This window comes from Eurypyga helias, unplaced genomic scaffold (genome assembly GCF_000690775.1).
Source record: "Eurypyga helias isolate BGI_N326 unplaced genomic scaffold, ASM69077v1 Scaffold31563, whole genome shotgun sequence".
NCBI lineage: Eukaryota > Metazoa > Chordata > Aves > Eurypygiformes > Eurypygidae > Eurypyga > Eurypyga helias.
The window spans coordinates 4,255-14,734 of record NW_010243571.1 but is presented as its reverse complement, the minus strand read 5'-3'; the positions used below and the strand labels follow the sequence as shown (position 1 = coordinate 14,734).

Below are 10,480 nucleotides of genomic sequence, written 5' to 3'. Positions count from 1 at the left end.
TGCTCGGCCCGCTCCCGGCGAGGTTAGAAGAAGTAATGGCAGAACAACCTGAGCTGCCTCAGAGGGGGCCGATGAGGTGTTGCTGTGTTTGTACGCCCCTAAGTTTCTCCAAAAAATGGCACAAGAAGCGAGTGACTTGGTGATACGGCCTCAACTGTCAAATACGCTTTTCCATAGATAGGGAAGGCGGAGGCACAGCTCTGCGCCCGCTTCACAGGTGCCTGTGGAGGAGCTTGCCCAGACCTGGACACTGAGGGGAGCGGGCGGGCAGGCCTCACCCCTGCAGCCCCGGCCGGCAGGATGGAGCAACCCTTCGGGAGCTCCTCAAGCAGCAGCAGTGCAGGTACGTTTGCTGGAGGCCTTCAGTCCTGCTATGAGGCATGGCGAGGCCGCCCTGCGCCAGTGGTCTGTGCACCTAGGGACCCCACTTCAGTGATGGACATAGGCTGTGTTGTGTGAGCCTTTCATACCATTTTTCTGTGAAGTGTACTCCTGAGTGCTAGCCGTGTGATCTCGCTGATTAATAACCTCAGGTTTCCTTGTTGCTTGAGGTGCTCCAATGCAACAAAACCCAAAATAAACACGTTTACATTTGGGGTAACAACATTAGAGCAGGGGACAGCACTGGACTTAGTGATATTCCATCATACGACCAGGTTTGTGAGATCAAATAATGATTTTTATGCCCTTAAGTGGATAATACATAGATAGCCTAAAAGATTTAAAATGGAAGATGCAATGTCTAGTATTTAAAAGTTCACTGAAGTGGGTTTCTCCAAGAACATTTCTAAGGTGAATGATAAACATGGTTTCACAGGCCTTTTGTTAGAAACTACTAGATCTTTCTACAGCAGCTAGGGGATTGTGATTATTATGTATATAAAGGAACATAAGTGAGATCAAGTGCTCTTAGGCCAATTATGACAGAACTTGCTCATAAATATGCAAATTTGAGACTTGTAGCTATTCTGTAGCATAAAAAGTAATCTTTCTTGTAATAGCATAAGGGAAAAGCTGTTTTAATGTAATTATATTGCATCCCAGTCAGCTAGATATCAATGTTCACTGTAATAGCTGTGCGTCCAACTAAGTGTGCTTCTGTTTGCCTGAGGTAGCTATACCAGTTGTTTAGCACTGAGTCAAATTCCATGCACATGCAAAGGCCCTTCATGGAAACATCATTGTGTGGGGTTTTTATTCTTTTTTGTGTAGTTGTTAAGATTTCTGTGAAGATGCACTAACTACAAAGCAGCCATTTGCTACTAAGAGGCTATTTTCTGTCATGGTTTTTCTGTGGTGATTTTTCTTATCTGTCCCTTTCTGTATCCTAATTACTTGGCTGATTTTGGTTCTTTTGAAGATAATGAAAACTCAAACTTCACATATTGCATGGATGTTCTACAGAGAACTACAGGAAGTTATATATAACCCGTAGGTGGGTTGTTTAAACATTTGGCAAATCATGTTTCAATTCATATTATTAGTTCTCAAAATTGTTAACTTGATGAAATAGCCTCACGTACCTAAGGAAGTTTTCACTTTCTCAGTACATCAAAAGTAGTATTCCCAGCTTGTGTTTTCTTTCCAAAGTTATTGCAGCTGCAAGTATTGCACTATAGCTGACCTCTCGAAGACTGCAGGAGTCCCAAAGGGAGTGGGATATATTTTTTAACTTCTTAAACTTCACTTCCTAACAAACATTCTCCATCTCATTTTGGACACGGTGATTCAGAAAAGGACATACCAAAATGGAAGGTAAAAATAAGGTGGATAATACCAGTCCAATAATGCACCTCTCTGTTCCCCTCCAATTTCTGGAAATCTCTTCCATAGAAGCCAGCCACAGATGCAGCAGTAAATATTCCCCCTATTTAATGCAAACTGTACATGGTCACATATGCCTTCAGGGTACACATAGTTACTAGTTACTGCAGATTTTTTTCTTTTAATCATGCTGTAAACCTATCGTTATTACTGAAAAAATGCAATGTTAAAAGTAAGTTAAAATATTAAATATTATTTTATAGAAGATTTTAGAACCTACCTATTTTTATCTTAACAAAGCATAACAGTTAAAAGATCACTTTAGATTACACCTAGAAAAGTCATTAAGTGCTTCAAAATGTATTACTTTGTCTGAGAGAACTATTCCTCACTTACGAATCTGTGCAATATACTTTGCAGTTAATACTGCCATTTAACAATAGGCAAGACAGTGCAAATGAACATGAAATTAGATAGATGACATCATTTTATAGATATGTAAGGACTATACCATCCCAGGAGATAAACCACCCTTCTTCACAATAAGATGATTTTACATTTCATAAAATGTTCAAATTGCCCTGAAAATACTTATCAAAGGCAACACATTTTGCACTCCTAAGAAGGTGAGGTCTTCCATTTTAAAATGTCAGCATTGGGCCAGTTAATTTATGTGTTGCTGTTAATTTTTCATATTAATCTTACATGATTTGATGTTCCAAGTTTAAACCATCAGTTACCTTTCTGCGTCTAGTGCCACCCAGCACCCTTATGAGAAGCACCAGGGCTAACATTTTAGGGATTTGTTCTGTTTCACAGTCCAATAATTTGGCCAACATGACAACTAAAATAAGAATTATTTTAGAATAAAAAGAATCAGGTGTTTACTGAAACAATCAACTCTAACTTTTTCTCTTAATTAAGGGTTCTTGAGTCCAACAAACCCAAGTCAGATCACCTCAGGAAGAATTTCTTGTAAGGAGAGAACCAATGGAAGCACCAAGGATTCAGAGCACCTACTGTAAGTACCTCAACTAGATATTGTTAACATCTCCACGTTTCTGGTCTTTCTATAAGACTTCCTTGGTTACACCAACTTCCATGTATCTATGTTAGCAATAAAGGCCAAATCCAAGGACTGTCCTTAACAACAGACAACAGTGCTTCTGCATCTGCATTCAGAAAGTAAATGCTCCAGTTCCAGCATTAAACACAGAAATATTATCCACCCAAGAAGTGATCTGCAGAAGCAAGTGCCATCTTCAGTTCCTCTGGTAATTCATTCACAGCTTTCTAAATTTTCAGGCCATGTTAGCTGTATTAAGCTGTGGCTTCATGATAGAGTAAGTTCTTCCAAACCTTGTGTTAAAGTTGTGTAAATATGGCAATAATGAAAGCATTTGAATTCAAAATTAAATGCCTTTTTTTCCTTTTTTTTTTTTTAATTGAGGTGACTTAATTGCAGTATAAGCATGACAGAACCAGAGTTTTTGCAGATTTGCAAAACTGTAAGGTTAGTTATCAAAAGTCATGTAGTTAGTTCTTTTCTCAGTTTTTTGAGTTTGCTTTTAGGTTTGTCTCATGCATATGGAATGGGATTCATTCTGCAGCCTGTTCTCTTCCTCCCACCTAGGAGAGACTTGAAGGTTGCATAGACAAAGTCAAAAAAGGTATTTTGCATCATTTCATTATGAGCCATTTAGCTGCCTGAGTAACACTGATGGAGTGCAGAAATATGTGTCTTGTGTGCCTTAGGCAGCTGGGAACATGCTTGAGCTTGGAGGGGATAAAAGGCACATGGAAGGATGGGAATCGGGAACTTGCACTTGACAAATGACCCAATAGGGACCAAATTGATCAACAAAATATTAACGTTTCATCTTCTGAAAAGCTTGACATTATCAGAAAATAAGGTTTCACTGTACCTCCTTGGGAAAATCAACCAAACCAACCACAAATACCCATTGTCAAAGCCTAATTCCCTTCCAAGCTAATCAGCTTCCAGTTATTTGAATCATTGTTTTTCTTTCCACAAGTTGTATACTGGAGTACAACAGGAGTATATCATGAAGTGTCCCTCCACTAGAAGAAACAAATCACAGTTCTCTATTGCTTCAGTTTGCATCCCTGAATTTCCACAGTTTTTGTTATTCCCCTTTTATAATCATGGCAGTGACAAAGGGTAAGGCCCATATATCTAACCCCTCCCCAAACCCTTCTAAAGTCAGAATAAAGAATGACTTCTGAAGGCTCTCTTGTTTAAGGTGGAGGACTTGAAGGTTGTTACAAGTACAGGGACTGATCCTGGTCCCATTGAAGTCTATGGGAGTTAGGCTTGTGAACAGGAAACTTCTCTCGCTAACTCTTAACTGATTTTACATTCTTCAGCTGCCCAGCTCTCTTGGCTATTCTTTCCAAGTCTAGAGCTCCAGACGTAGAAATTCTCCTATCTTGTAGCGCATGCCCAGGTAAGTAAGGGGGTCTGATCCTGCCAAATGGTAGGAGCTTGTAATAAGCATGTCCCAGTTTTGAGTATGGACTAATTTTACAGACCTAAACTCTCTTGGTTTTTTGGTTGGTTGGGTTTGGTTTTTTTTTCTTAGTATCTTGATTTCCACTTTAGGAGTCAGAGGAAATGTATAAACTGTGAGTGAGATAGGAGCATGACTTAGTTATGATGAACAAAATGCATCAGCTGACTTAGTGCTAGGCAACCCCACTGCAGTCAGTCAGGAAAATTGCTGGTTACTAGCTAAAAGCATTGCAAGTCTCTTTCTGCTAGTAAGATGGGGAGCACAATGAGGCAAGTGGAGTAAGTATTGTTTACTCAAAACCTCCATTCCCTAGTAATGTATCAACCTACTACTCTGAGTGTGATGATAGATGTCATACACCAAATATTGTATACTTCAGGCAGGACAGAGAAATGGAGTATGAACCTAGGGAGGACTTCCGTGTTTTCCATTGCACCAAACAGAGGGTATTAGGTTCAAAACTTCTGTTTAATTACCTTGATGTGTAACCAGCAAGGCTTCTGTCTTGGCATTCCTATGCTAGTTCTGCAGAAAAGATGCCTCCCCATCTTTGAATGAAAAGAAAGAAAAGACAAAAGCAGCTTTGCTAGTAGGATGTCTCCTAGAATGGTAGAACCAATATTAAGTCATGCCGCTTTTCCATCATGAGCCTTAGGATTTCTAATTCAAACAATTTAGAATTTAGATCACAAACTACCCTCTAAACAATGATTTGATGAAATGCAAGAACCTTGCAGAAGGCACTATTTTTCTTAAAATATGACAAGAGTATATAGAGTACAAAACTATCTTGTTTAAAAAATGCATGGCTTTGCAGAGTTGTTTTCAGAATTCATGAAGAAGCATCAATGTCTTTGAAGCATCAATGTCTTTAAAGCCCCATTTAAATCTCAGGTCAGCATTATACTGGCATTTTGTTGTAGCAAACATGACACAAGACAAATAATCCCATTTCCATTAAGTAAAAATTCTCCTAGACTAAAATGAACTTACTTCACATCAAGCTGAAATTTTTTATATTCACTGTATATGCAGAGATGTAGAAAAATATAAAATCCGGATTGTGGTTAGGTAGGAGAAAGTATGACTTCTAAGGATTAAAAAAAATTAAGAGAGAGACACAGCAAGTCTTCAGTTTCTACAGCTGACATGCCAAAACAAACCTGTAAAAGAAAGTATCAGGACAAACACTGCTTGCTTAATGTACACCAATAAAGTGAAATCTGTCCATGAATAAGTCAACAAACTGACTGCAGTCTATCAGAACCGTAAGTATGCAGGCACGCTCTCTGATGTTAAAGACAGTGTACATAACCAAGGCTTATGCGGCTTGTGTTTTCCACGGGTATTTAAAGTGCTTTTGCATAGGAAAACAAAACTTACAAAGTAAGTGAAAAGATCATTCGCTATTTGTTCAGGTCTCTCCCAGATGTCTTCCTATGGATAAAGCTTGAAAGACAAATATTCAGTACCGAAAGAAACTAAAATGTGACAAGTACATTACAATCTGAAATGTACTTCAGGGAAATAATATTTTCAGGTATTTTTCTCTCATTGCATGCATATCCACAGAGTTCATAAAACAATGCGTGGTAACTTCCTTGGCAGTGATTGCAGACACCCATACAATAACAAGGATTTTTTTTATTTCATGAACCAATCAATCAGAATGAAGCACAGACGTTGAATTGTGAAAACAGAAAATACAATGTTCCTTTTTCCTTCATTTCTAAATAGACTATCTGAGCTATATTGTTGTCACTGAGAAGTGGGTCTCTGCTCTGAAATGTAGAACAAAATAACGTGGGATGACCTAGAAACTGTACAGTTTCTGTGGTTACAGAGGTAACACCATGCTGCAAACATGAGGCAACAGAACATCGATCCCTATGTTACATATGTAACTTGGTTTGTCTTTTTGTCTTTAGAATCACAGAGAATTCAAGAAATGTCAACAAATTAATTCTGAAAATCAGATCAACAACAACAAAAAAAGAAAATGATCCTACATCTGTAGCACTGTTTCAGTACTCACAAGCTGTACCTAATCCACAGGAACTGCAGTGAACTTGTAAAGACTGAATATCACATCAATATTCCCAGCACCAGCTTACTAACTTCACAGCTAATCTATTGTTTTATTTATGAATATTACAGCTCAAGCTTGCTCAAGTTCCACAAGGACTCCGTGGCAATCTTTAGGGTGAAGAAAAATCACAGGTTTGCCATGTGCACCTATTTTTGGCTCTTCACTCAATATTCTTATCTTTTTTTTCTTCAGTTCTGTCATGGCTGCTTTTATGTCATCAACCTTATAAAGGAAAAATACAGTTCACACAAATTAATATATTATACTATGATGCAGATTCTACATTTAGGAGCAATAACTGAATTCCCTACTAAAATGTTATTTCTAAATTCTAAAATAATTCTGAAAATAAATTAATTACAAAAGTTTTGAAACATCTAGTCTTAAAAATCCTACAGAAGTTTGCATTTCTTATTTTAGATTTCATAAAATACTGGTTTAAGTAGATTGTGCTATATTTAAGAAATTTTTAAACAAAAATCACTCATGCACAAAGCTTATTGATTTTTTAATGTTCTTAGTTTACAAGGAATCCATAAATAATCGAGACTGCATTACTATTACTAAGAGGATGATACTGCTTTCAAACTATCAATGAAGAATGCCTCTGTCTAATTGATGACAGAACACTGACTCATTATATGCTGGTGAAAAGGGAGGGCAGTGGGCAAAAGGTAAAAAATTCTCTTCCAGATTTATGTATCTTGCTTCTGAGTAGGTTAAGCTTCATAAAGTTTCCTAAGAAAAACCCTGGAATTATCAGAAACATACCTAGTGTATGACCTAGGTTTTTTTATGTTCAGTTTTCCTTCTGAACTTAATTATAACAATATCTTTTAACATGATATTTCAGTAGTTTCCTGCAAAAATACATAATTAACAAAAACCTATCTATGCTGTATAAGGTGATCTTAAGTCTGGTGTCATGTCACCAAATGAAATTTGAATTTTCCCAAAGCTTACATGCATTTGTTCTTTGAAATAATAAAATTAGCACGAAGTTTAACAAATCCAATAGTGAATAATCAATAAAGACCTAGAATTAAAATAAGAGCATTGATATTTTTCAACACTGAGGTGTCTGGACATAAGTTGGTGAAGAAACTTGCATGATGCCTTTGTAGTGAAGCTTTACCTAGCTTTAATTCACAGGTCCGTTAATTCCTACTCATTTGCAGCCGTTTTGCTCATGAAAATTCTGACCTCACTACAGTTCTTCCTACACTGAGCTACCAGTCTGCTAACAAAAAAGAAATTACTGTCAAGTTTTATCTTAATAAACCAGCACATGTAATGTGTGCCATAGCCCCCTCCAGGTTGTTTCCCCGAGCCGAAAAGCCACTGCAGCTGCTGCTTCTGTCCTGCAGAGATGGCCAGAGGAGGAACTGTGTCTGGGCTCAGCTGGAATGAATTAACTGCATCCCCAGGGAAGCACTGAGAGTAAACAGTGGAAAGCCTCTGGGTGCATCTGTGTTCGGAGAGTGTCAGGCTTGGATTTCTCTCTTATTCTACCAAGTGTCCAGAATGCTTTTCATTGCAGGTATTAAATTCAGTTAGAGCTGGTCAGGAATAATTTAATTTCTCCTTAAAATGCTTATTTTATCTGAAACAAATTCTCTATCAAAATGTGTCTAAAATTTTCCTTGGAATGGTAAGACAGAAGGAAAAAATAAAAGGCATTTTGATAAACTTGTCAGGCTTCCTCTCCAGTATGGAAAGAATTTTTACATTTCAGGTTTTTGCAATAAAAATGTTCACAGAAAGGTATTCCTACAAAATATTGTTTAAATTTCAAATAAAGAGTCATTTGAATACTGGAGTTCTTTTATAGTTTTTCTGAAAACTATTTTTTGCTCAACTTCAGAAGATGACATATCTTTGAAATGGTACGATTTTCCATTCTGAGGTAATGGAAAGTTGGAGAGGGAAGGTTAATACCATTTTGATTAACTACGGTAGTGACCAAATCTGTTTTCAGTCCCACTTAAACAGCAGGTCAACAATGGATTGCTTTTTTCTCTATGTAAATTAGTCTATAATATTCCATTTGGTTTTATGTGGAGACAAACATGAAGGACTTAGGACAAGCCTTCTTTTTTTTTTCTGTAGACAATCAATTAATGAGTTACAAGACTTCATTTAGGAAAATCTGGCTGCATGTAGCATGAGCTCACCTGATTAATGGAAATTAACTGCTGGATTATGACTCCTGGCTTGCTTGACCTACTGTACACAGTTATAAATTTTTTTTTAACACAACACTTCTACATTGTCCAATGTGGTATAATTAGCATGTCCAATTCTTCTCAGTTTTCATAATTAATGGTATGACTTCCCTTGACAGTCATCTTTTGTTTATCTGCAACAGATCATTTCTCATACAAAACAGAGATCTATATAGAACAATTTCAGATGGTAACAAATACAGAACAGTTTCAGATGGTAACAAATATTCCTTGAAATGTTTTAAAAGGGACTACATATACTTGAAACCCTTGAGAGCTTGGAGCTCTTTTTGCTGAGAAATGCTTACAACTTCTTTCTCTTGTACCTATAAGCAACTACTACTGGTTTTACAGAGGGCTGAAGGTTTTTCTGTGTCATACTGCAAATCACTTTTTTCTTCTACACCCACCCACCCCCCACCCCCATTTCCTAAGTTCAGCTGAGGTCACCTCTATAGCAGAACTGTCTAGCAATACAATTTAGGGACAGTTTAAACATAATTAATTTTCTTACGCTTGAACATCTGCAAATAGGAAACTTTAATGTAAAGAAAATTTGCAATGCCTGCATGTATGCAAAATTTCTGAATTCTCAGTGAAAGCATGCAACTGCAAACACTGGCCTTTGAAGATGTATTCTGCAAACAATATTTACTCACATTAGTAATCCCATTACTTTTTATTATTACACTTTGCATGAAATATCATAGGCAGCAGCATGACATTTTGCATCAAACATCTACACTAAACATGAGTATACTAAACCATTTTACACAGCACCTTTACATCTTGTGTACTTCCAGACCAATCTCTCCTTGAAGGACAAGGAAGAACAGGACAGGAGAAACTGAGGAGATTGTGCTGCTGTTTGATAAGTATGACTGACAGTCTTTTTTGACTTTATACACACTTAGCAACTAAATATCAAACAGGAAGAAGCTTCTGAAAGTCTAAACTACACCTTAGCCTAAACTTAGAACTCCCATCTTTTTCCAGTGTATGTCCTTTCTGTGTCTTTTCACAAGCCCTTGGACTTGTCCACCTTTCACACTGGATACTTAACCCTTCCCAATTTGATCTTTATAGCGTAAAAGAGGAAAAAAAATATCACATAGCTCATGAAATTTAACTGTGATTTCCAAAACAGAAAAAAGGGCACATTTAAGACTTCTTATGCAATATAAATTCTCACAAATATCACAGCCTTCATATATTTGTTGACACAGATCAAACCTATTAAATAATTATGCATATTTCATTAGCTCTATCTTATTATATGTTTTGTTAAAATACCTCAATGCAGATATGATGCATTCCTCCAGTCTTGTTTTTTTGCAGAAAGCCTGAAATGGGACTTTTCTCTCCCAAAGGATGTAGAAGTTCCAGCTTGGTATTTCCCAGCTCCACAAAAACTGTGTAGACACCATGTTCGGGAAGAGCAACAGTCTCGCTCACCTGTGCTCCTAACACGTCTTTGTACAAGGACTGAGCTTTCTCCAAATCAGGTACTGCAATTGCTACGTGATTAAGTCGGCCCAGTTTCCACAGACAGCTTGGAATGTTTTGAGAAAAGGAATTTGATGATGATAGAGTTCGTATTGTGGGAGCTGAAGTCTGCAATCTGGCAAGAAGCCCTGAAAAAAAGGGAATAGCACCAACATAATGCTTTTGAGTAAGTGTCAGTATCTGCTCTTTCTCCTTTTAATGAGGCCTATATAATTCCTGTGTCATAAGCACTTCTGTGCAAAAGCTGATGGTAGACTGAGACCAAGGACAGAATTATTCTGTAGTACTAACAACTTGATGAAAATTTTTTTCAGAGACTATGTAATTATTCAGAAGTATAAAAAAATATAACCAAACACCAA

At 37.2% G+C, this 10,480-nt stretch overlaps 1 protein-coding gene across 1 annotated transcript; it reads right to left on the bottom strand.

The window, feature by feature from the left end:
• Window positions 1-6,014: 6,014 nt before the first annotated feature.
• Window positions 6,015-10,246, bottom strand: MCEE (methylmalonyl CoA epimerase; the record flags this gene model as incomplete). Its single annotated transcript, XM_010149479.1, has 2 exons — window positions 6,015-6,609; window positions 9,906-10,246. Coding segments are annotated over 2 exons (494 nt in total), but the record flags the coding sequence as incomplete, so codon positions are not given.
• Between the last annotated feature and the right edge of the window lie 234 nt (window positions 10,247-10,480).